Source organism: Prionailurus bengalensis, chromosome B4 (genome assembly GCF_016509475.1).
Source record: "Prionailurus bengalensis isolate Pbe53 chromosome B4, Fcat_Pben_1.1_paternal_pri, whole genome shotgun sequence".
In the NCBI taxonomy this organism is placed as follows: Eukaryota; Metazoa; Chordata; class Mammalia; order Carnivora; family Felidae; genus Prionailurus; species Prionailurus bengalensis.
In genome coordinates, this window is record NC_057358.1 from 120761844 (window position 1) to 120789218 (window position 27375).

A 27375-nucleotide genomic window follows, 5' to 3' on the forward strand; every position below is an offset into this window, starting at 1 on the left:
ACCTCTAAGAAAGTTTACCCACAGATATTAAGCTTTTTGTAAGTGTTAACCATTATCATCTTCATTGCCCAAGGTTACACATTTTGTGGTGGAATCCGGATTAAAATTTCATCCTCTTAACCATTATTATACGTAGGAGTTAGCCCCAGGCATTAGGGGAACACAGAGGAGGAGCACCCAATTTTAAGACGGAGAACGGAGTAGTTGTTAGATGTTAAGAAACCTTTTTAGATAAGAATGAGAGTAGTGTTATGAAGAACAGGTACGCAGGGAAAAGAGTCTGATTGAATAGAAAAGCAAGACGGTCGAGGGAACAAATATTTGTAATTTAAGGGTGGTTGGACCCCACAGTCGAATGGGCAGTGGCGGGAAATGAAGCTGAAGAGACTTCATATCCAATTCCATATTGCTTATGATTTTGCACTTTAGGAAAGGTCACTGAACAATACTATTGTTAACACACACACAGGAAGAGAGAGAGGCACAAAGCTACAGGTTTGCTACAGGGATTAGAAAAAACTTGTAGGGACGAGTCAATCTGCGAAGTAGAGGACAAACATGCAATGGGCGAAAAAGCACTTAGCCGTTTCCATTCTTGTTGGATCTCGCCCCGACGTAAAAGTGCTAGTCTTAGAAGCCCTGCAGGACTCAAGGACCCGCCGAGAGACTGTGCAGCCTCTGACTTCCGGCGTCCTCAGTTGCTAAGGGAGACCGGAAGCGCGCTTACGCTCTGCCCATGCAAACCATAGAGTACCGGAAAAAGAGTGAACGGAAGTGTCAGAAGAGGAAAGCGAGTGCAGTTTGGTTCACGTTAAGATGACAACCTTAGTGCTGGATAACGGAGCCTATAATGCCAAAATCGGTTACAGCCATGAAAATGTGTCGTAAGTGTTCTCTCGCTCCTTAGGACAAGACAGGCCCTTAATTGTTTCACATGCTACGCTTCATTTTGGGATCACAGTAAATTGCAAACGCCCCTACGTGGCCCTAACCTGAGCCAGAGGGATGCTCTGTTTGGAGTTGGGAGACTGGGATGCTTTGAACTGGGATTTTGGCGTTAATTTAGGCTACGCGGCCCCGGAAGTGGGACATGTGTTTCCTTTTATAACAGGAAATAGCTCAGGAAAATAGGCTTCTAGAGAAGCGGTTCCTGAAGGAGGGGTGCATACAGAAAATTCATGAACCCCCAAGAATCGTGGACATTTGTGTGTATGCGTATTCTTAAGGACGCAATTATGGCTTTTATCGGATTCTCGATGGGTTCTGTGACCCCCAAAAAGTTTAAAAACAATGGCCTTAATAATTGGAAACATTGGAGGCTTTGTACCTAAGTCCTTCGTAGTGCTCAATGGCTGACCTGATTGATAGAGTCGATTTAACAGAATTACTACAATGGCAATCAAAATATTTATGTTATATATGTAGAATATATCATGTTTACAGAGGATTTCCCCCCTTTCTCCTTTCCTTTCTTTTTTAAAGAGGACAATCAGACCGCATAGGAATGTAAATTGATAACAGTCGTCTGGAAAATGTTTTGCAATGTGTATGATTGTTTTTATCCTTTGACACAGCAATTCTGTTATCAGTTACCTAAGGAATAAATAGGAAGCGTTTGATAAGAGTAAATACAGCATGCTCTATATTTTAGACATTGTGTATGTAGTTAAAAAAAAGAAAGCAAGCTAAATAACTAAGAATAGAAAATTGACTACAATTATAATACAACCATAAGATTGACTACAATGCAGTTTTAAAAAATCATGTCCTCAAAGAATATTTAAACATATAGAAAAGTGACAGCATAGGGGCGCCTGGGTGGCGCAGTCGGTTAAGCGTCCGACTTCAGCCAGGTCACGATCTCGTGGCCCGTGAGTTCGAGCCCCGCGTCGGGCTCTGGGCTGATGGCTCAGAGCCTGGAGCCTGTTTCCGATTCTGTGTCTCCCTCTCTCTCTGCCCCTCCCCCGTTCATGCTCTGTCTCTCTCTGTCCCAAAAAAATAAATAAATAAAAAAAAATGCTAAAAAAAAAAAAAAAAAAAAAAGTGACAGCATAGTATTGTCCCAATACTATTGGGACATAGAATTGTCCCAATTCCCTCTCTCTCTCAGTTCCCCTCTTTCTCCACACACACATACATGTGTACACCTGTGTATGGTTGATAGGACTCTAGTTTGTCTTCCTAACAAGATTGTAAGCTTATGGTGGGCAGCAACCATATTTAAAACTACTTCCTACTTCTGTACCTTATAACATCTTGCTAATTGGAAATCTTTGACTTCCTAGTGACTTAATTTTAATAGCTAGAAATTTGAACCTGTGAATCTTTTACCAGAGTGGTATTAAGATTTCCACATTAAAGCCAGAATGACTTTACTTGAGCCCTGTCATCTATGTGGTGGCAGGATCAGCACCCACTTAGAAGAATTTTCTTTCTTTCTTTCTTTCTTTCTTTCTTTCTTTCTTTCTTTCTTTTTCTTTTCTTCTCTTTTCTTTTCTTTTCTTTTCTTTTCTTTCTAGAAGAGTTTCTTAAAGAGTACTCGAGAAAGATAAAGGGTCCAGTGTAGAATGTGGTATGTATTAGAACTTAAAAAAATTTTTTTTTTTAATTATTTGAAGACAGAATGAGAAACACTGTGGATATTTTTTGCCTGCAGTGGGGTGGTTAAGTAATTGCATTTTTAGGAAGTATTTAGGGAATAATTATATTATTTGTTTATTTGTTAATAGGGTAATTCCTAACTGTCAGTTCAGGTCAAAAACGGCACGTCTTAAAACTTTTACCGCCAACCAGATAGATGAAATAAAGGACCCTTCTGGACTCTTTTATATTCTTCCTTTTCAGAAGGTAATTCAATTATATGTCATTTCTAGTAATCTAAACCTAAATTTAAAAACAATTTTTAAATGTATAATTAAGATTTAGTATGTACGGAAATATTTTTAGATCTCAGAGAAAAGTTATTCAAAATTTATATAAGGTCTTATTATCCAAAAATTGAAATTAACTTGTCTTGTTAGCAATAAATGACCATGGCTTAGTTGCTGATTGTGGGTACTGAATTTTACTTGTTTATGTTAAAGTTAAATGAGATGAACACATTAAAATGAAAGTAAGAATGGAGTGGCATCTCCATATACTAATATGTCTTTTGAATCTTTGATGTTTGCTTATTGTTAATTTGTAAATTTTAGAATATTTAAAAGGAGAAAAACATGCCATTATAATTGGTTTGGAGGTAACCATAAAGAGAAATTAATGGTTTATAATATATTAATGTCACTTTTAAATGTTCAAATATTTGTGATAATTTATACAAGAATTTTTTTAGGGCTACTTGGTGAATTGGGATGTTCAAAGACAAGTTTGGGATTACCTTTTTGGAAAAGAAATGTATCAGGTAACAAATTGGAGTATGTATTCAAATTTCTATTTCCATGTCTTATTCAAATGAAAAGTTACAGCATCAAAGATGTATTAACTAATGTTAATAAAAGAACCAAGAAGGATATGAAGCTAGTTCACTCATTAATATGACATAAATAAATCTTATTGTACATGTTCATTGTATATAACAATCATATTTTTAACTTTTAAGATTATGCATACTGTGACAATATACATGTATCTGAAAAGTAATACATGCTTGAGATTATTTATGCTAAAATCTACAGGGGGAGAGTGCATGGTATGAAGGTGAATAGAGTCAGAGTTTTTACTGAATAGTCCTGTGCTGAAGTTCCTCATACTGGCTCATGAGAACCGATTACGTGCATCTCTTCCTAACTGTGTTCAGTGTTTGGTGACTTCAGGATAGCTTGAAATCGGTCTTTGTGGCCATATTTATAACTGTGGTAAGCTCTACAAATCAGGGCGCTTTATTTTTTTCCGGAAATCTGGTTATTGAACATTTACCAGCACACACTATAAGATGGGGTGAAGGGGGTAAGATTGCAAATGTATGGACATTATTTCATACGCATTCAAGCCATGGAAGAGAAGACTTCTGTGGTGAGTAATACATTTGGGGAGGATGATCAGATTTCTGAATTAGGAAAATATCTGGTGATAATTATGCTAGCAGTACGGAAGACAGATCAGAAGGAGAAAAGAATGGAGGCGGAAAGGGCATTGGGAAGGCAGTGGCATGATTTCAGGTGAAAGATAAGGCAGTATGAATAGAGAGAAAGGTCAAGGACTAATTCTAGACAGTAAGTCAAGGATTGGAGTTGAAGAGAATTGAGGTGCCTAGCTTTAACTTTTAAACATATTTCTAGTATATATTTAAGTCACTTCATATACTGTTATTAGCTTTGATTTTTTAAAAATAAAATAAGTGCAAGTGAATAGAATTTCCATTTTGAAGTGGAATTGGAGGTTAAGAGATGGTCTGTGAAACTCAAGATTAAAATTTCACTTCACATGTCTACTATTAGATCAATTCACTATCTCATTTTTGTTTTCACAGTAAAATATTTTTGTCCACATATCTGAATTGTGAATATTATGTGAGAATTTTGTGCTTTTAATATCTATAGTGTCACTTTAGGAATAGTGAGTGAATATTCAGTTTTTAATGCTGAAGAGTGTGGTAGAGAATTATCTAAACATTAAATATCCTAAAGCTTCTGGTCTTTTAACTTTGAAAACAAAATAACATCCCTAATGCTTGTAATTATACTGTTCATTACTTTTACATAATGATCTTCAAGCAATTTGACAGTTCCATTTTATTAATGCTACCATTAAGAGAGTTAAAATTAAATAATAAAGTGCATGAATTTTGTGACCAAATTTTCTGGGTTCAAACCCTAGCTATGTCCCTAACGAGTTCCATGAAGCTTGGTAACTTATTCAACTCTTCTGTACCTCAGATTGCCCTCTGATTAAATGGAGATAGTAATAAGACTTGTTTTCTATGATTATTTTGAGGATTTAATACATTTGTTTATATATGTAAAACAAGTATTTATAACTACAAAGTTATAAAACTTCTGGGATTTTTTTCTCTCATAGGTTGATTTTTTAGATACCAATATTATTATCACAGAACCATATTTTAACTTCACTTCAATTCAAGAATCAATGAATGAAATCCTATTTGAAGAATATCAGTTCCAAGCAGTCTTAAGAGTAAATGGTGAGTTAAAATTTTGATTGCAATTAAGTTACAGAAATATGGAATGAATAAAGAGAAACCTTCAAAATCCAAGAATACTGGGTGACATTCTTTTAGATTTGGAGGAAATAAAATATGGGATTTAAAAATTAGATGGACTCTTAGAGATTATCTAGTCAGACTTATTTTACTTCATCTTTTTACTAGTACAATATTTTCTCCCCAGTGAAGTTACTAGCAACATATTTAAAAAAAATTTTTTTTTAATGTTTATTTATTTTTGACAGAGAGAGAGAGACAGGGCATGAGCGGGGGAGGGGCAGAGAGAGAGGGAGACAGAATTCGAAGCAGGCTCCAGGTTCTGAGCTGTCAGCACAGAACCCAACATGGGGCCTGAACTCACAGACTGTGAGATCATGACCTGAGCCGAAGTTGGATGCTCACCCGACTGAGCCACCCAGGAGCCCCGCAACATTTTTTTTAAAGTTTATTTATTTATTTTGAGAGAGAAAGAGTGTGCACGCATGTGAGCAGGGGAGGGGCAGAGAGAGAGGGAGAGAGAATCCCAAACAGGCTCAGCGCTGACAGCCCCGATGTGGGGCTTGATCCCACAAACCTTGAGATTATGACCTGAGCCAAAATCAAGAGTCAGAGGCTTAACTGACTGAGCCAGGCAGGTTCCCCAACATGTATATATTTTTTAAGTAATCTCTATGCCCAATGTGGGGTTCAGACTCACAACCCCTAGGTTAGGCGTTCCATGCTCTACTGAGTAAGCCAGCTAGGGATTCCACTAGCCACATATTTTTAATTTCTAAAAGATTATTGTTTCTGTGGTAGTTATCTTTTCTGTCACTGATGTGTTTGTTATTATTATCATTCACTGAAATAATGTTAATAGCTTACTTAGCCTGACAATATGAGGAAAAGCAATCTGAAAATACCATCTAGAAGTAAGTTTGTTAAAAGCTAGAATTACATTACAGGACTGCACAATGAAAGTATTGAAATATTTAACTTGCAGGTGTTGAGTCTATATGAGTGATACTATACTACAATGGTTAAGAGCACAATCTTTAAAATTTTTTTTTAATGTTTATTTACTTTTGAGAGAGAGAGAGCGCGCGCACACACACACACACACACACACACACACACACACACACAAGGAGGGGGCGCAGAGAGAGATGGAGACACAGAATCCAAAGCAGACTGCAGGCTCTGAGCTGGCATCACAGTGCCTGATGCAGGGCTTGAGCTTATGAACCGTGATATCATGACCTGAGCCGAAGGCAGATGCTTGACTGACTGAGCCACCCAGGTGCCCCATGTGGATATTGTTTTAAACTAGCATATAGAAATAAAAGAAAGTTTTTGTTTTTGTGCTTGCCTTAATTTGTTACCTTTCTTTATTGCTTTAAATTAATTATACTTTTATTTAATGCAGTTTTTTTTATCTTTTTTTAATAGCTGGTGCTCTCAGTGCACATAGGTATTTTCGAGATAATCCTTCCGAATTATGCTGTATCATTGTAGATAGTGGATATTCCTTTACACATATAGTTCCTTACTGTAGAAGTAAAAAGAAAAAAGAAGCAATTATTCGGTGAGTTGTACTTAATTTTCATGTCTTTCATAGGATAAAACTGAATGAAAGGTGTGATAAACTGAACCAAATTTGCATTCTCCCTTTTTAGGATAAATGTGGGAGGAAAACTCCTAACCAATCATCTAAAGGAGATTATATCTTACAGGTAATACTTAGCTTGAGTCCTTGGGTGGGTTGGCTGCTGTGATGAACTTTTTAAAGTAATTTAAAATTATTTTTAAAAACATAATGAAGTAATTCTTTAACCATTAGTTGTAACTTCAGGTAACAGTTGTATACTATTGCTTTAAAAACTGTATCATATAATATAAATACAAATGATGTTCAACTTGAAAAGTTTTCTAGTAGGGTGCCTGGCTGGTTCAGTCAATCAAGCATACAACTCTTGATCTCTAGGTTGGGAGTTCAAGCTCCACATTGGATGTAGAGCTCACTAAAAAAGAAAGAAAGAAAGAAAAGAAAGAAAAGCTTTCTAGCATATAAAATGCTAATGTCCACCAAAGTTTGGGTATCTCCAAACTCTAGGGAGTTTAGTATGTTTATAATATTTTAAAATTATAAATGTTATAAAAACTATAAATGTTATACATTATAAAACAAATTAAAAATGCATTTAAGGGAATAAGAGTTTCAAAGGAAAATAAATCTCTACCTCCCCTGTCTCTCATGTCCGTTCCATTCCACACAAAGTATCATCTTTAAACTGTATTGTTTATATTTTTAGTCTCTATGAGCCTTAATAATATATTGATATTTCTGTTTGTGGATTAACCAGTATTAGTTGACTGCCCATCGTTAAAAGATGAGGAATTAGTGTACTTAGCCACATCCAACTCTTCTCCTGCTCCTAAATTTTATTTATGCTATTATTTTAAATTTTATTTTGTTTAAAAATGTAAGTGGGATTTTTTTGTTTTGTTTTGTAAGTAGGATTCTTAAATCTCAATTTCTTGCTACATTAACTTTGGCTTGTATGACACTGTCATTTTCTCTTAGTTCCCCTCTATGTCATATGAGAAAATAAGTGAATCTGCATTTCCTTCTACCTTTCCTCCCACATTTTCCTTCTTTATTCTGTCAGATGTACCATTAGTTTTTTTAAACAATTTTTTTTTATTAAAAAAATTTTTTTTAAGTTTATTTATTTTTGACAGAGACAGAGTGCGAGCATTAGCTGGGGAGGGGCAGAGAGAGAGAGAGAGGGAGATACAGAATCCGAAGCAGGCTCCAGGCTCCAAGCTGTCAGCACAGAGCCTGACGTGGGGCTCGAACTCACACATGAACTGTGAGATCATGACTTGGGCCAAAGTCAGATGCTTAACCGACTGAGCCACCCAGGCGTCTCAGTTTTTTAAACAATTTTGTTGAGAGATAATTCACATCCCATACAGTTCACCCATTTAAAGGGTACATTTTCAATGGGTTGTAGTGTATTAGAACATTTTTAGAATGTTTTTATTACCCCAAAAAGAAACCCACTCCCCTTAGCCATCCCTCACGGCTCTAGTACATTTGTTTTTGTTTTTTAAATTTTTTTAAATGTTTATCTTTGAGAGACAGAGCACAAGCAGGGAGGGGCAGAGAGAGAGGGAGACACAAAATCTGAAGCAGGCTCCAGTCTCCAAGCTGCCAGCACAGAGCCCATCGCGTGGCCCAAACCCACTCAACCTGCGAGACCATGACCTGAGCTGAAGTTGGAGGCTCAACCGACTGAGCCACCCAGGCGCCCCTCTAGTACATTTGTAAAAAATTTTTTATTTTTAAATAATTACAGACCCAGGAAGTTGTAGAATAGTACATTGAGCTCTGTGTACCCTTAGTAACATCTTATATAACTATTACAATATAAAAATGATGACATTGACACTGGTATAATATTGTTACCCAGACTACAGGTAATGTTAGGTGTTCAACATTTTTTACATGCATTCATGTGTGTGTATTTCCATGCAACTTTATCCCATGTATAGATTCATGTAAACACCACCACAGTCAAGATACAGAACTATTCCATCGCTCCGAAGGAACTCCTTTGTGCTGCTAATCCTTTATATTTGCTTTCCCACCGTGTCCCTCTCCCCTGGCAATCTCTAATTTGTTTTCCACTTCTGTGGTTTTGTTGTTTCAAGAAACAGAATCCTATAGTATGTAACCTTCATAGAGTTACTTTTTCGTTAAACATAATACTATACCACTTCTTCTTAACTATTGAGATAACATTTACATATTACTTTTTACTATAGTTAACTCTTCTTGCCTTGCTTATATATTAATTCTAAAAATGGAAGGCTCAAAAGTAGCATTTACAGTGTTAAGATTATGTGAATATTATTCACTGTAGAACCAAACAGAATTGGGCTCAGTTTCAAAAGGTTTGGATATTTAGTTCCTCTATCCCCATCAGATTAGAAGCAGCAAATTGGAAAGGCAGAGAAAGTTCAGGCAGATGAAGATGTTAATCAAAACCCAGACAGTCTGAGTCCAGAGCCTGTGCACTTAATCATTTCTCCATGCTGAGTGGAAAAATTAATATATTTTAAAAAGGAAGGCTGTTGAAGTTCAGCTTGAAAAGAACAAGGTGGGAAAAATACTTAGAAACAGTTATGAGCCTCAGTGGCTCAGTTGGTTGAGCATCGGACTTCAGCTCAGGTCATGTCATGATCTCACGGTTTGTGGGTTCAAGCCCCACGTAGGGCTCTGTGCTGACAGGTCAGAGCCTGAAGCCTGCTTTGGATTCTGTGTCTCCTTCTCTCTGCCCCTTCCCTGCTTGCACTCTGTCTCTCAAAAATAAATACATGTAAAAAAAAGTAAAAAATAGACAGTTATGAGAAACAATAATGGTTAAAGGAGACTTTCTCTAGTAGATGATAAAGCATTTTAAAATTGCAATAATTAAAGTGATACTTGAATGAGAATTAAATGATAGACCAGTGAGACCAAACAGTTAATTCTGAATCAAACATGTGTTAAAAAAAAAAAAGTAAGGTATACTAAAGAAAGCATCAGAGGGGCGCCTGGGTGGCTCAGTCCGTTGAGCGGCCGACTTCGGCTCAGGTCATGATCTCACGGTCCGTGAGTTCGAGCCCTGCGTCGGGCTCTGTGCTGACAGCTCAGAGCCTGGAACCTGTTTCGGATTCTGTGTCTCCCTCTCTCTGACCCTCCCCCTTTCATGCTCTGTCTCTCACTGTCTCAGAAATAAATAAAAGTTAAAAAAAAATTAAAAAAAAAAAAGAAAGCATCAGAAACCATTGAAGAGGAGATTGATTAAGAAAAGATACAGGGAAAGTTGGCTGTTTGTAGAAAAATTTTCCTTTGCGTCGTATTCTAAAGTTCAAATGGATTCAAGACTTAAATATAAAAATAAAACCACAATAAGAAAATATTTAATTGAAAGAGTAAAGTTTACAAGCCTGGAATGTATAATCCAATGAATTTTTAAAAACAATATTACCCAGGTAACCAGAACACAGTTCAAGGAGAATATTACCAGCATTCTCATCCCTCTTTGTCCCCTTCTAGTCTGGAAAACCACTAATTTCAAGCATTTGTAAAGAAAACAAATACAAACATAAACCTGAGAAATTTGGAATAAATGTGACACCAAATTGTTATCTTTAATATATTAAGGGCTCTTAATGATCCATAAAAAAAGTATTACCTTGGTATGAAATGGTTACTAGATGATTCTCAGAAAACAAACGTTCAGTAGCACAGTTAATCATTAGAGTTACATACAGTCACAATATATAAATAGATAATTCTCAGACATAAAAAAAATGTTAAACATCTGTAGTAACTACAGATTCAGTTAAAACATTTATTGAGCATTTATTTAGGAGGTTGGGATATATGGGTTAACAATAAGAGTTCCTCTGTTTCTTTTCGAAAAAAAATTTTTTAATGTTTATTTTTTAGAGAGAGGGACAGAGTGCGAGCAGGGGAGGGTCAGAGAGAGAGTGAGACACAGAATCCGAAGCAGACTCCAGGCTCTGAGCTGTCAGTACAAGCCCGATGCAGGGCTCAAACTCGTGAACTGTAAGATCACAACCTGAGCTGAAGTCAGATGCTTAACCGACTGAGCCACCCAGGCACCCCTAGTGTTCCTCTTTTTCATGGTACTTCCTAGTAGAGCTGCTGATCAGAGCATAAATTGAAATATCTTTTCTGGTAAACAGTTTGGCAATATACCAAGATACTAACAGTATTTCAAATTCTGTGTTCTAGAGTGTGAATAAATAATGAGATAATCCAAGATATAGATAAAAATACCTGTAGTGCTTCGATTTTGAGGTAACTTTTTCCACCTCTCTAGTTGGGACAGATCTTCCAGCTGTTGATACCTTAGAATTGTCATAGTTTAATTACCATCTTTTCTTTTCATTGGTGCAATAGTGAGTCTTAAGGTAAAACATGGTGTATATGGAGGTAACAAAAAGCAAAAGGAAGCAATAATAATGTTTTTTACTTATTAAGTATAAGGATTATGCTAAATACTTATGTATAGAATCATTTACTTCTCACAGATGTGTTGTCAGTGATCTTATTATCATGACCCCTTTAGAGTTGAAGAGATTGAGTCCCAGATAGGTCAAGTAGCTTGGTTGCTAAGTTGTGATTCAACCAAAGTGTCTGGGGTGCCTGGCTGGCTCAGTCAGTAGAGCATGCAACTTTTGACCTTGGGGTCATGAGTTCAAGCCCCAAGTTGGCCATAGAGCCTATTTAAAAAAAACAACAACAAAACCAAAGTCCATGTTTATACACACACGAGTATCTTTCTTCTCTGACCTAAACTTCCAACACTAGGAATGCTAATAAGTACATATTCATATATCGCTCTAATAAATATCATGGGACCATAAATAACCATATTTTTAAAGAATGATAGCATAAGAAAATGTGAGATGATGTTTAGTCTAAAAAAGTAAATGTAGTATATATGTGTAGAGAAAAATATTCAAAGGAAATAACTTCACATTTTTGTTCTTTCTTTTGCATTTTTTTAATTGAAGCATAGTTCACACGTTACATTGATTTCAGGTGTACAACATAGTAATTTGACAACTCTATGTTGTCTTACTATAAGTGTAACTACCATCTGTCACCACTACTGTTGACTATATTCTCTATGCTGTACCTTTCATGTCCGTGACTTATTCCATAACCGGAAGCCTGTACCTCCTACACCTCTTCACCTATTTTGCCCATCCCCCCACCTTCTCCCCTTTGGCAACTACCAGTTCTCTGTATTAACAGGTCAGTTTTTGCTTTGTTTTGTTCTTTAGATTCCACAAAGAAGTGAAATCATGTATGATTTGTCTTTATCTGACTTATTTCATTTAGCATAAAATCATCTAAGTTTATCCATGTTGTCACAAATGGCAAGATCTCATTCTTTTTATGACAGCTTAGTATTTCGGTGTGTGGGTGTGGGTGTGGGTGTACATCACATTTTCTTTATCCATTTATCAATTGGCAATAAAGTTGCTACCATATTTTGTCTATTATAAATAATGCTTCAAAAAAAGGGGTACATATATTTTTTCAAATTAGGCTTTTTGTTTTCTTTGGGTAAATTAGTGGATCATATGATATTTCTGTTTTTAACTGTAAAAAAAAAAAAGGTTTATTTTTGAGAGCGAGAGAGAGTGAGGGAGGGACAGAGAGAGAGGGAGACAGAGGATCCAAAGTGGGCTCTGGGCTGACAGCAGAGAGCCTAATGTGGGGCTCGAACTCACAAACTGAGATCATGACCTGAACCCAAGCCAGACGCTTAACCAACTGAGCCAACCAGGTACCCCTCTATTCTTAATTTTTTGAGGACTCCATGCTATTTTCCACAGTGGCTGTACAAATCCATTCCCACCAATAGTGCTTGAGAGTTTTTCTTTTTCTATATTGTTGCCAACACCTGTTATTTTTTGTCTTTTTGATACTAGCCATTTTGACAGGTGTGAGGTGATATCTCATTGTGGTTTTGATTTGCATCTCCCTGATGAGAGTGATGTTGAGTGTCTTCATGTGTCTCGTGGCCTCTGCATGTTGTCTTTGGTAAAATGTCTATCCAGGTCCTCTTCCCATTTTTAATCAGATTATTTGTTTGTTTTTTTCTTTGTTTGTTTTGGTGTTGAGTTATAAAATATCTTTATATATTTTGGATATTAACCCCTTATCAGATATATCATTTCAGATATATCATTTATAAATATCTTCTCCCATTCAGTAGGTTGTCTTTTCATTTTGTTAATGGTTCCTTTCACTGTGTGAAAGATGTTTATATTGGTATACTCCCAATAGTTTTTGTTTTGCTTGTTTCCTTGGCCTGAGGAGACATATCTAGGAAAATGTTGCTGAAGCCAGGGTCCAAAATATTACTGCTTGTTTTCTTTAAGGAGTTTTATGGTTTCAGATCTCACATTTAGGTCTTTAATAATCTATTTTGAGTTTGTTTTTGTGTATAGAGTAAGAAAGTCGCCCAGGTTCATTCTTTTGCATGTATCTCTCCAGTGTTCCCAACACCAAATGAAGAGACTATCTTTTCCCCATTATATATCCTTGCTTCCTTTGTTGTAGATTAATTGACCATATAAACATGGGTATATTTCTGGGCTCGATGTTCTTGCATTGATCTATGTGGCTGTTTTTCTGCCAGTACCATGCTGTTCTTATTACTATAACTTTGTAGTTTATCTTGTTGCATATCTTGAAGTCTGGGATTATGATACCGCCCAGCTTTGTTCTTTTTCAAGATTGCTTTGGCTTTTTGGTGTCTTTTGTTGTTCCATACAAATTTTAGGATTATTTGTCCTAGTTCTCTGAAAGATACTTTGGTATTTTGATAGAGATTACATTGAATTTGTAGATTGCTTTGGGTAGTGTGGGCATTTTAATAACATTTATTGTTCTAAGCCATGAGCATGGAATATCTTTCCATTTGTTTGTGTTGTCTTTAGTTTTGGTTTTAAAGCATCTTTGTTTTCTTCATTAAGGCTGTGTTTTCTTGGATTCACTCATCAAATATTTATTAGGCATCTACTATGTGCCAGGTACGGTGTGCTAACCCACAATACTGCTATAATCAGAAAAGAAAGTGTAAAGAATTAAGTCATTTTAGCAAGATTCTATTCAGAATGGTTAGAGGAAAAGGTTTGCTCTCTAATTGGATAAGCCTTACCATACTTAAAGCCTTCATTTTCAATTTCTTTGTGCAAACTGAACTGATATGTGCCCTCAGAGGGGTAATGTGGAGATTATATACAATTGAAGTATAATTATTCCATAAAGTTGAAAATATCTTACACATTCAGAAATTTAATATGAAAAAAATCAATTACCCAAAGATTTAATTACAGAAAAAATATTTTATTTTTTTATTTAAAAAATTTTTTTTAATCTTTATTTTTGAGAGAGAGAGACAGAGCATAAGCAGGGGAGGCTCAGAGAGAGAGGGAGACACAGAATCCAAAACCGTCTCCAGGCTCCAAGCTGTTGCACAAAGTCTGATGCATGGCTCAAACTCACAAACCTAGAGTTTGAGACCTGAGCTGAAGTTGGACGCTTAACCAACTGAGCCACCCAGGCGTCCCAGAAAAAATATTTTAAGTGGTAATTATAAATTAGACTTACATTTTTCCATTTCAAATTTTACTGTTTTTATTTCCATTTAGGCAGCTACATGTTATGGATGAAACGCATGTGATTAATCAAGTGAAAGAAGATGTATGCTATGTGTCTCAGGATTTTTATAGAGATATGGATATTGCAAAGTATGTATAATAGTAATCTAAGAATCAGAAAGTTGATTCTTGGGTAATTTTATACATAGTTAATTATTTCACGTATCTCTATTTCGTTTTCCAGGTTGAAAGGAGAAGAAAATACAGTAATGATAGACTATGTTTTGCCTGACTTCAGTACAATTAAAAAGGGCTTTTGTAAGGTAATTTAAAAAATCCTCAATGACATTTCTTGAAGTGACCACCTCAGGCAGATTTGAAAAAATCTAGTTGGGTTTGGTAGAGTCTTACAGAGTTGTTGATAACTGCTTTCCTGGTGGCCTTTTCTCCAGGCACAAGTGTATAAGTGATTAATAAATGTCTCATTAAAGTTATTTAGAAAAAGGACTATCAGCTGAATGATATAGCACAAGGGACAAATCTGGAGATAGATAGGATCATTACCTATATTATGGTTAACCCTTTTCTATTTTCTTAAGAATTAGTTTAAATCCAGTTAGAGCTTGGTTGTTTTCCAGTTGTGAAAATTATTGACATAGCAGACATGACTGAATTTTACTTGTTTGGTCTGATATGATCAGATTGTAGTGGAAAAGGGCAAAATCCAGTGCACTTTCAAAGTGTTGAGCAGCAGTTTATCTTGGATGTCAAAATAATTTCTCCTTATCTTTGATCTGTTCAGGTAAACTATCAGTTCTATGTTTGGGTAAATGTGAAGTTTGCCCTTTTAGCTGGCTTGATGGAGGACTGTTGGGAAGTTAAAAATCTTTGGTCAGAAATGTAAGCATATTTCTACAAGGAAACATTTATGGTATCATTCACTGCAGTATACTTTAAAAGAGTGAAAGATAGGAAAAAGCCCAAATATCCGCTAATGGAGGAGAATAAATAAATTTTGACATGTTCATAAAATAAGCAATAGTGAAAATGAAATAGCGCTACATGATAATCATGGATAAATCTCACAAACATGTTTCTGTCTAAAACATGATGTCTTTAAGCAAGTTTTAGGAGGATATATATAGTTTCGGGCTGTGTGGAATAATAATTTATGTTGTTTAAGAATATATAAGTATTGGGGTGCCTGGATGGTTCAGTCAGTTGAGTGTTCAACTTTGGTTCAGGTCATGATCTCACGACTGGTGGGTTTCTAGCCCTGCATCTGGCTCTGTGCTGACAACTCAGAGCCTGGAGTTTGCTTTGGATTCTGTGTCTCCCTCTCTCTCTGCCCCTCCCCTACTCATGCTCTGTCTTTCTGTCTCTCTCAAAAATGAATAAACAATAAAAAAAAAGAATACATAAGTGTGAATTAAAAGTATAAAACTGGAATGATAACACCAAATTAAAAAGGGGAGTGATAAAAAAAAAATTTAAAAGACAGGGGGTGGGGGAGGGCGGCTCCTGGGTGGCTCAGTCGGTTAAGCCTCTGACTGTTGGTTTTGGCTCAGGTCATGACCTGCAGTTCGTGAGTTTGAGCCCCACATTGGGCTCTGCGCTGACAGTGCATAACCTGCTTAGGGTCTCCTCTCTTCCCCTCCCCTGCTCGTTCTGTCTCTCTATAAATAAATAAACTTAAAAAAAAATTAAAAAAAGGGGGGGTGATAATGTATAAAGTATCAAACTAATTCATGAATACATGGGTTTTATACTTCTTTAAATTATTTATACTTTTTTATATGCCTAAAATTAAATATATATATATATATATATATATATATTTTTTTTTTACCATACTATTGAAGTGAAATACAAGTCAGAATTCTGAGAAGGCTACCCAAAGCCTCATAAAATTGAAGTCATCCTGTAATGTTCTTAGAAACAGATCCTTGTGGAAGGTCGTAGGTTGGCTTTTAGAAGTGGGTGTTGGAACAAATTATGAGATCAAGTTGCTTGTTCGTGAACTGGAAGCCCAAGTTGTACTTTATTTACGAGACAATGAAAACTGCAAATATATAGACAACACCATCTTCATATATTATTACTCATTAAAATACTCCAGTTATATAAAGCACCTTACGGATAATTTAAAGCACTTTGTAGAGTTAATGGTAGTAAAGTCATCTGTATTTCTGCAGGGATGGACCCTGAGTAAAGACTCAGTGATTCCCAATTTCTCCAAACCTGACTGATTGTTGGAATCACCCAGGGAACTTGAAAAATAATCTATATCCATGTTCTTAGTTCCTGTCCCTGGAAATGCTTAGTGCTTAAGTTTGATAACTTAATCTTACAAAAATCTCTTCCAGATAATTGTACCATCAACTAAGTCTATAAATTTTTTTCTTTTTTTAAATGTATTCTCTCCTGCCCTGCAAATGACACCCTATCAGTTTACTAGACATTATCTGCTAAATGCCACCGATTTTCTCCTTGCCAGATTTTAAGGCCTGTTTACTCAAACCTGCATCTTATATAGTTAGCCAATAGAGATGTTATTCCTTGAATTGACCATTGTTTTACTCATTGTCTTTGGAGAAAAAAGGCAGAAGGTACATAATATTGTTTGCAGCTCTTTTTTTTTTTTTAAGTTTATTTATTTTGAGAGAGAGAGAGTGAGCACAGGGGAGGGGCAGAAGGAGAAGGAGAGAGAGAGAGAGAGAGAGAGAGAGAGAGAGAGAGAGAGAGAATCCCAAGCAGACTCTGCACTGTCAGCAAGGAGTCCGATGTGGGGCCGAACTCAGGAACCATGAGATCATGACCTGAGTGAAAATCAAGAGTCAGATGCTTAACTGACTGAGCCACCTAGGCATCCCTGCAGCTCTTTTATTGGCCTTTGGTTTTGTGAACAATATCTGGTCATAGGCTATAGACTCCTTTTTAACTTGTGGACTTTAATATCAATTGAGTAGACAGAGTCAGTTGGCCTCAACTTTTGCTAGATGATAGAATGTTACATTGAATTTTTACTTCAAAAATAATGGTTTAATCTTTACTTTGTCAATGTTAAAATTTGTAATTTATTCACAATATAGTTGACCCTTGAACAGCTGACACCCCCCTGCCCCCATGCAGTTGAAATCTGCATATACCTTGACCCGTCCCCTTTCCCCCAAAAAACTTAACTACTCCTTGCCTACTGATGACTAGAAGCCTTACTGATAACATAAAGTTGATTAACACATATTTTGTATGCTGTATGCATTATATACTACATTCTTATAATAAAGTAAGCTAGAAAAAAGAAAAAGTTATTAAGAAAATCATAAAGAAGAGAAAATACATTTACAGTAATATACTGTAAAAAAAAATCTGCATATAAGTGAACCCATGCAGTTCAAACTGATGTTCAGAGGTGACCTGTACATGTTAAAAAAAAATTTTTTTTTTCAACATTTATTTTTGGGACAGAGAGAGACAGAGCATGAACGGGGGAGGGGCAGAGAGAGAGGGAGACACAGAATCGGAAACAGGCTCCAGGCTCTGAGCCATCAGCCCAGAGCCCGACCCGGGGCTCGAACTCACAGACCGCGAGATCGTGACCTGGCTGAAGTCGGACGCTTAACTGACTGCGCCACCCAGGCGCCCCCGACCTGTACATGTTAAATCATGTGCATATTTGGAAAAAAAAGACCTAAAAATAGCAAAATACAAACAAAAAAAATTATGTATATGTATCTCTTAATAATTTTAAGATTTATTTTTTATTTTTTTTATTTAACCACTAGGCACTCCAATAATTTTAAGATTTAGAAACAGTTTTATTTCGTATGTGTTAGAATTAATTCTAAAGTGTATTGAGTTTAGTACTTGGTTAACTTCATTGTTGCCTGATATGTAACAACTTTGATGAGAGCTGATATATGTTTATATTTTTTAATTTTTTATTTATTTGCTTTTATATATGTTTATGAAATTAGAAAAATAATAACTACATGAAATGAAAAAATTATAATTATTTGAGAGCTCTTATACTCAGAATATTGTTAAAACTATTCAAGAATATATTTAGGTGCTGGGGTGGCTCAATCTGTTTAATGTCTGACTCCTGACTTAAGCTCAGGTCATGATCCCAGCGTTGTGTGATCGAGCCCCACATCTGGCTCCACACTGGGCATTGAGCCTGCTTGGGATTCCCTGTTTCTCTGCCCCTCTGCCTGCTCGTGCTCTCATGCTTTCTCTCTCTACAAGAAAAAAAAAAAAAGAGGGGTGCTGGGTGGCTCAGTCGGTTGAGCATCTGACTTCCGCCCAGGTCATGATCTCGCGGTTTGTGAGTTTGAGCCCTGCGTCGGGCTCTGTGCTGACAGCTCAGAGCCTGGAGCCTGTTTTAGATTTTGTGTCCCCCTCTCTCTCTGCCCCACCCCTGTTTGTGCTGTGTCTCTGTCTTTCAAAAATGAATCAACATAAAAAAAATTTTTTTAAATAAAAAATAAAATAAAGAAAAAATAAAGAAAAAAGTATTTTTGAGTGCTTGGAAAAAGGTACAACCTCCATTTTCTAGTACTTAATGATAGTAACAATAACAGTAATAGGCTCTGTGATATTTTTACTGATTACAACTGATACAAATTGCAATTTTCTTATCAGAAAGAGGATGCCTAATAAAGTAAAATGGACTTAAGTTGAGAAAATCAGGTTCATAATGATTATGGTAACACCTTGTGCAGAGCCATTGTAATTTAAACTGATCATTTCTTTTACAATATCGGAACAAAATTTTTGAGACTGTGTGGTAATCATGGCCTACATTGACTAAAATAGCAACTCTTCTAAATTCCTTCATTTGTCTATGTCCTAAAAAATCTTTTTGGAGTTGTACTCTTAAAACAGAAACTACTTGTAGTTCCACATTACGTATTAATGATTAATGGCTTTAGAGCCAACTTCAACAAGGCTATCTAGTTCTGGCTCTTTCCCCTAGTTTAGATATTTGATCCGGGGATAGTCACATGATCCTCTTTTGTAAAATCTTGGTAATGGACTACATAATCTCTAATGTTTTGTCACTTGAATTTCTCCCAAGTTTACATCCGTTCCAGATTATTTTGAGTGTTGAAAAAATGAGTTATATCCTTTAAACCCAAGCCAGTATCACTTTTAAGTGAATTTATAAGTTAATAAATTTATAGGAAATATTTTTTTATTTCTGCCTGAGAAGGAAGAATACTATGAAGGAATAACACTTTTTTCTTTTGCTACTGTAATAGTAGTTTATTGGGTTAAAAGTGGTTTGCAGTTTTCCTTGTTCTACCTAGAGTATTATGAAAATTACATAATTTTGGATATTCTTATTTAAGAATAATGTTTTGAGCTTGGAATTTCCAATGATAGAATTTAGAATTATATCCAGGTTAAGAGAGGCAATGTAGTGGAAGGAATATATTGTATGTACTGATTATATTAAAGGATGTATAATGTTCTTTAAATACATTAGTCTTTAGTAATTTTTTTTAACGTTTATTTAGTTTTGAGAAAGAAAGAGACAGAGCACGAGTAGGGGAAGGACAGAGAGTGAGGGAGATACAGAATCCGAAGCAGGCTCCAGGCTCTGAGCTGTCAGCACAGCGCCTGTTGCAGGGCTCAAACTCATGAACCAGGAGGTCATGACCCGAGCCAAAGTCAGATGCTTAACCAGCTGAGCCACCCAGGTCCCCTAGTCTTTAGTAATTATTAATATTTTTATATATTTGAGGTATTTTATACTTATATAAAGGATTGGGTTATACTCTGTTCCAGGAGGAAAATTGCATATATAATTGCAAATGAATTTCTATAACTGAATCTAGAAGAACTGATGATACTAAAAAAAAAAAAAATTTTTTTAATGTTTATTTTTTGAGAGAGAGGGAGAGAAAGAGAAGGAGAGGGGCAGAGAGAGAGGAGACACAGAATCTGAAGCAGGCTCCAGGCTCTGAGCTGTCAACAGGGCTCAAACTCATGAACTGTGAGATCATGACCTGAGCCAAAATCAAAAGTCCAACACTCAACTGACTGAGCCACCCAGGCACCTCTAGACTTAGCAAATGTTTTTTAGAGTATCTTCTTTGTTCTCTGGAAACTGAAATTGGTCTATTATTATAGGTAGGATATAAGGTTCCCTCTCCTCTTTTCTCCTTTTCTTTCTTTCTGTTTTAAAATGTGTGGAATAATTTAGCCAGATTATCTTTTGGGGAACGGCTACAGTAGAGTCAGCAATTATTTCTTTGTGTAGATTAGGCAACAGAGAAGGCCACATTTTTCTAACTTTTGAGAATCCTGAAACTTCCGAGAATATGATTAATATATTAAAATAGCATGTTACTAAATGTTATTAGTCATATGAACTAGAAAATGTAGCTTAAACTTTTTTATCTTATTTTTCTTTAAGCCAAGGGAAGAGATGGTGTTAAGTGGAAAATATAAATCTGGGGAACAAATTCTTCGTCTGGCCAATGAGAGATTTGCTGTTCCAGAAATACTCTTTAATCCTTCTGATATAGGCATTCAAGAAATGGGTATTCCAGAGGCTATTGTCTATTCAATTCAGAACTTACCTGAAGGTACATGAATAATTAAAGTATTGAGACGTAATGATATTTCTAAAAAAATCGTAAGCTCTGTGAGCCATAGAGAAATCATCTGAACTTTCTAAGTAATTTTGGGCAAATGCAAAGTCTTTTATTTGCATAGATTTCCAAATTCCATAGTGCACTTGAATAATTCTTACTTTATTGGTCCTAGATTAGAAATTTGATACAGGGAATGTTATTATGGTCTATTTAAACTTGAAGAAATTAGGGGTGCCTCAGTGGCTCAGTTGGTTAAGCGACTGACTTTGGCTCAGGTCATGATCTCACGGTCCGGTCCGTGGGTCTGAGCCCTGCATCAGGTTCCATGCTGACAGCTCCGAGCCTAGAGCCTGCTTTAGATTCTGCATCTCCTTTGCTCTCTGTCCCTCCCCCACTTGCACTCTGTCTCTCTCTCTCAAAAGTAAATAAACATTAAAAAAAAAAACCTTGAAGAAATTAATCTCTCCATGACTATTAAGTTGCCATGTCCATTTTAGAAAAGTTTTAATTTAACTCATATTTATTTACAGAGAATCAAAATTTATAATTTAACAAAGCTATAGTTTCTAGCTATTGATGGGATTGGATTCTTCTAGTTTTATTTGGAATGATATACAGGAAGTTAACTTTTTTTAGTGTTTATATATTTATTAGAGAGAGAGCGGGGGCAGAGGCAGAGAGAGAGGTAGTGAGAGAATCCCAAGAAAGCTCCACGCTGTCAGTGCAGAGCACAACATGGGACTCGAACTCACGAGCTGTGAGATAATAACCTGAGCTGAAATCAAGAGTCAGATGCTTAACCTACTGAGCCACCCAGGCATCCCTACAGGAAGTTAACTTTAATGAAGCTGAAGTATGGTGCTTTTCAGTGATGTGTGAGTTCTCCTGAAGCAAGCTTCACCTACATAATTTTCTAGAGTTTTAGAGAGTACTTTTATATCTTCCAAGTGTCTTCCTAGATTGGAACAAATCTAGCACTTGCAATGTCCTTTCCTCCCATTTAAAAAAAAAAAAGAGAGAGAAGAAAATCACATAATGCTATCACCTTAGTATAATTATTTCACAACTGTTTCTGTGTTGTCTCATTAATTTCACATTTTATACAAGGTTGCAGTTATTGGTATACAGCAGTTTATACCATACTGCTTTAATGTCATGAGGCTCAGTGTCAATATAAGGGAACTCTGCCCCTGTTTTGTGAACAGAAGCTTTGTATGGTGGCTGGTATTTATTAATTGACTCCTCATAGATTTCCCCATGATGCTTAGTAGACTTAAAAAAAATTTTTTTTTCAACGTTTATTTATTTTTGGGACAGAGAGAGACAGAGCATGAACGGGGGAGGGGCAGAGAGAGAGGGAGACACAGAATCGGAAACAGGCTCCAGGCTCTGAGCCATCAGCCCAGAGCCTGACGCGGGGCTCGAACTCCCGGACCGTGAGATCGTGACCTGGCTGAAGTCGGACGCTTAACCGACTGCACCACCCAGGCGCCCCAACTTAGTAGACTTTTAATACTAGCTAACAATGTGGCACTTAATGTTTGCCAGTATGTAACTTTAATAAGTGTAGAACAAAAGATGCTTTATTATTATGGATTATGGGTATTTTTCACTATCAAATGTAAATAATTATGTCTGTCTCAATGAGATAACATGGAAATTTGGGCTTCCAAGTTAAAATGTCTTGAAGGCCCTCCATGTTAGCCTTACACTAGCTTACAATCTCAACTTACGGAAAGACCTCCTCCATTTTAGGGAAGAAGTGTAATTATCAACTGTCTGCTTCTAGAATGTTACCCATTTATGTGTAGCTTATATGTGTATGTAACAAGTAGTTAGTAGTTCAACTCCTTCACCTGAGCCTTTCTTTTAAAGATCTGTGAGGTCATATTTCATTCTGTTTGATGTGTCAATTTCTGTAAATTTTAACCTCATTATGAAATATTATAAATAATTCTTATGGTTATTAAAAAAGTATATAGTTTCCAAACCAGTTACTATAACTGATGGCTTTTACTTAAACCCTTATATTCGTCTTTCCAGAAAGATAAGTAAACAGATTTTCTGATGCCTTTTTTTCTTCTTCTTTCCCACCCCCACCCCCCTTAAAGAAATGCAGCCGCATTTTTTTAAGAACATTGTTTTGACAGGAGGAAATTCTCTTTTCCCGGGATTTAGAGATCGGGTTTACTCAGAAGTTCGATGTCTCACTCCAACAGATTATGATGTTTCAGTTGTGCTGCCTGAAAAGTAAGTGTTGGCTGATAGATAAAACATGGAAGTCATTTTGTAGGTAAAATGGTCAATAGGCAGACTTGAGTTTAAGCCTAGTTCTGGCAGGTTTATTTCACTTTTGGAATCCTCATTTTCCCTTTCTCAAAAATTGAATTAATAAACCTGACATTTCAGTGGACTGAATGGGATGAAGTATGTAAAGTGCCAGCCATAATGGTTGGTACATAATGGGTGCTCAATTAATATAAGATAGTATCCATATAGTAAATCAATCCTCATTCCTAAGAGATTTTTACCAGCAAAGCAATCAGGTTATAATCTGATTTTTTTTATCTAAGATGTGTCATTTCTTGACAGTTTCTATCAAGAATGATAGAAATGTAAGAACTAACCATGAAGATAAATTATGTCAATTTGTAAGTTGTTTTGGAAACCATTGTTAAAAATGGTTTCCCCTGCTATCCAAAAGTAGAACATTCCTTTGAAACCTTTTCTAAGTCAAATGGCCTAAAATGAAGAAGCAATTACTATTAACTTATATAGAAAAATTTTGAGCATTTGCAGACCCAAAGAATAATTTCTCTTAGGCTTTTCTGATACCTTGGGACACATCTTGCTAACGGATATGCAAAATAAATGGAAGTAACGCATAGATGCTCACGGACGCAGTACACAGCTATGGCAGCTCAATGCTGAGATGCCGCGTGTAGCTCCTGGGGAGAAGCTTAGCGGTGCCACTCTTGCTGCTTAGGTGTGTGCTGCCTCTGTAATGGCTCGCTGCAAAATGAATGCTGAATGCTCTTTTTCTTTTTGCCTTTATTTGGAAAAGCAAAAATCCTTTTCAGTTAGCAAAAAGAGGTACTAATGTAGTCTCTTGTAAAAGTGAAGTGGCGTAATGCAAACTTTTGAAAAATGGAATACCTGTATTTTAGTAAACTTTTATGTTTAAGTAGCCTTTTTTTTTTTTTAAGTTTATTTTGAGATAGAGCATGCAGGAGGGGCAGAGAGAGAGGAAGAGAGAAAGAACCCCAGGAAGGCTCTGTACTGTCAGCACATGGTCAGTGTGGAGCCCATTGAAGGGTTGGAACTCACATACTGGGAAGTCATGACCTGAGCTGAAATCAGAAGTTGGAGACTTAACCAACTGGAGTCACCGACATGCCACAGTGGTCATTTTTTTTTTTTTTTTGATTCAGAAATCTTTTATATCTACCCACTATCCCGTTTTGTGAGAAAAGCAGGTATCATTACACTTTTGTGGAGGAAAAAAATAAGGTATACTTTTAGAACCTTAAGAAAGCTTATATAGGGGTGCCTGGGTGGCACCAGTTAAGCATCCGACTTCAGCTCAGTTCATGATATTGTGGTTCGTGAGTTTGAGCCCCACATCAGGCTCTCTGCTGTGGCTCTCTGCAGAGGCCACTTTGGATCCTCTGTCCCCCTTTTTCTCTGCCCTTTCCCCATTCCATCTCTTTATCTCAAAGATAAAAAACGTTAAAAAAAAAGGCTTATAAGTCCTCCTGTTCAATGTTTTTACTTTGTAAATAAAGAAATAAGGGCTCGTGATTTGGCAGAGGCTTTACAGGAAGTTAATAGCAGTGGCCAGGCTAAAACCTAGTTCTCTTTATCTTGAGTCAGGAGCGAATACATGTCTCTTACCAAATATATGTCTAAATAACACCCCCTCCCCACTGTCCCAGTCTTAAGTGGCAGAGTTAGAAATAAGACCCCATATACCTGACTCTTAATTAAAAAAAAATTTTTTTTAATGTTTATTTTTTGAGAGACAGATAGAGACAGAGTGTGAGCAGGGGAGGGGCAGAGAGAGAGGGAGACACAGAATCAGAAGCGGCTCCAGGCTCTAAGCTGTCAGCACAGAGCCTGACACAGGGCTCAAACTCATGAACTGTGAGATCATGACCTGAGCCGAAGTTCGATACTTAGCCAACTGAGCCACCCAGGCTTAATTTTAGAGTCTTGTTTTAAAGGAAAATAGAATTTTTCTAAATCAATAGCAGTTACTAGAAGGCCCTTGTCTGCTCACTTAATTTATCGCTATCAGATTAAAGAGTAAACAATTGCTGGATATTGTAATGATTATCAGCATAATGTCCATATACTTTGCATACTGGATTTTCATCCTGTTTATTTATTTTATTATTATTTTTTCCACCATGTCTCTTTATTTCCCACACTTTTATTTTGTTTTGTTTTGTTTGCCCCACATGTTTTTTATCCTGCATTTTAAATGGAAGTCATCACACATTACATGCCAAGGGATCCACAGAAAGAGTTTTCATTCTTTCATTCATCAAGTCTTTATTGCATATCTGTTTTACATATACATATATAAATGTTACATGTATGGAATACAAAAAGGAAAACATTTATTAGCTTTTCACCATTTTTCAGATTTTAAACTGAATTGGGGGAGAGGAACATTAGAAACAGAATTGAGTCATAACATAAGGTATATAACCTTGGTTAGAAATAAAACCAAACTGGATGATTTATTTATTTATTTATTTATTTATTTATTTATTTAAATTTTTAAAAATGTTTATTCATTTTTGACAGACAGAGAGAGACAGAGAACAAGTGGGAGGGAGGGTGGAGGAGATTGGGCAGAGAGAGGGAGACACAGAATCTGAAGCAGGCTCTAGGCTCTGAGCTGTCAGCACAGAGCCTGACGCTGGGCTTGAACTCACAAACCAAACTGGATGTTTTATATGTCCCAATTTTACTTAATGTCTTTGTCCTACCATGTAACTGTGTATCATGTGCTGTGTTTCCTAAATGTTTCATTTATTAGAAGAAAGCATAGCAGCAAAAGCACTGAAAGCACTGAAAACCTCTCTGAGCCTCATTTTCCAAATCTGTAAAATGTTATATTATGTTGTTTCATGGGTTGCTGTGCAAATTAGTGAGGTGACATATCTTTGCCACATACAGAATTTAGTTTCAGTTATGACAGTGTTTTTCAAACTTTTATGCATTTTTGATCTTTTGCTTATAATCTTGTTTTTTTAGAAGTAGAGAGGGTCCATAAATTCAGGGTACAAGTTAAAAAAAAAAAGAAAGAGACCACTTAGTTGTACTAGTGACCAAGGTTCTTTTCTTTAATAGTTTGCCTTATTCCTATGAAGCGTATACTTTATTTTTACACTTTGTTTTCTGTTAAATCAGGTTGGGTAGAGATTGCCACGTTTTAGCTACTAATGAATGTTTTCTGCATTTCAGTTCTGTAAAATCATCTGGGTTCATTTATTTTAACTTTATTTTTAGCCCTATTACTTATGCCTGGGAAGGTGGAAAATTGATATCAGAGAATGATGATTTTGAAGATATGGTAGTAACAAGAGAAGATTATGAAGAAAATGGACATAGCGTCTGTGAAGAGAAATTTGATATTTAAGAAACATTCTGAATTAAAGTTTTGAATGGCTGTGATTGAAAGGTTTAATTTCAGTGTTCTTTTTAAAGTAGGTTAAGGATCTGTGTTACCTTTCATCCTAAGATTAGATCTTAAACTTATGTGAATACTTTGATCCTCAGCTAATTTTCAAAGGTTGCTTAGCTCAGTTATTACAGTAAACTGTATCTCAGCTCATATTTTCATTTAAGAGTTAGACTACCATAACAGTGCTTACACTATTCCTGAGACTAGGTTATCTTTCATTAGAAGAGTAAATGCATTTTGAATTTAATTCTTTATAGCCGAGAGCGCAAACATAACTGTCTCACTGGTCAGTTTTCCTTGGAAAGCTGTTTTGTGTTACTATGAATAGGGAGGGATTGGCTAAAATGTTTTCTGGCTGATATAATTTCTCTTTTAGAACTAAGTAGTTTATATAAAAATTGCCATTTTTATTCATACATACTAAAGTTGGGAAGACTAATCTTATTTGTGTTTAACATTTGGTTTTTATTTAGAATAAATTGGAAAGGGTGGAAACTAAAGCCAATGTATTAAAGTGTTTTTTGATCAGTATTATGTTGGCAGAAATGTATTATTTCACTCACAAAAATACTGTATCATTTTTAGGATGAAAAGACATTTGAAGTTAACTTAGGGTTGGTCAAAAACTCTTGAGACAAATGTTAGTGAGTGTTTTGTTTTAAAAACTTTATATAGGGGCGCCTAGGTGGCGCAGTCGGTTAAGCGTCCGACTTCAGCCAGGTCACGATCTCGCG

General features: G+C 36.0%; 1 protein-coding gene across 1 annotated transcript; it reads left to right on the plus strand.

Annotated features, from left to right (window-relative positions):
* Positions 1-750: 750 nt before the first annotated feature.
* On the plus strand, positions 751-27172 carry ACTR6 (actin related protein 6). Its single transcript, XM_043562296.1, has 11 exons — positions 751-884; positions 2730-2847; positions 3332-3400; positions 5017-5140; positions 6590-6725; positions 6817-6873; positions 14393-14491; positions 14586-14664; positions 20766-20937; positions 23058-23196; positions 26467-27172. The coding sequence occupies exons 1-11, from the start codon at positions 817-819 to the stop codon at positions 26594-26596; spliced, it is 1191 nt and encodes a 396-aa protein (XP_043418231.1). The 5' UTR covers positions 751-816; the 3' UTR covers positions 26597-27172.
* The last annotated feature ends 203 nt before the right edge of the window (positions 27173-27375 follow it).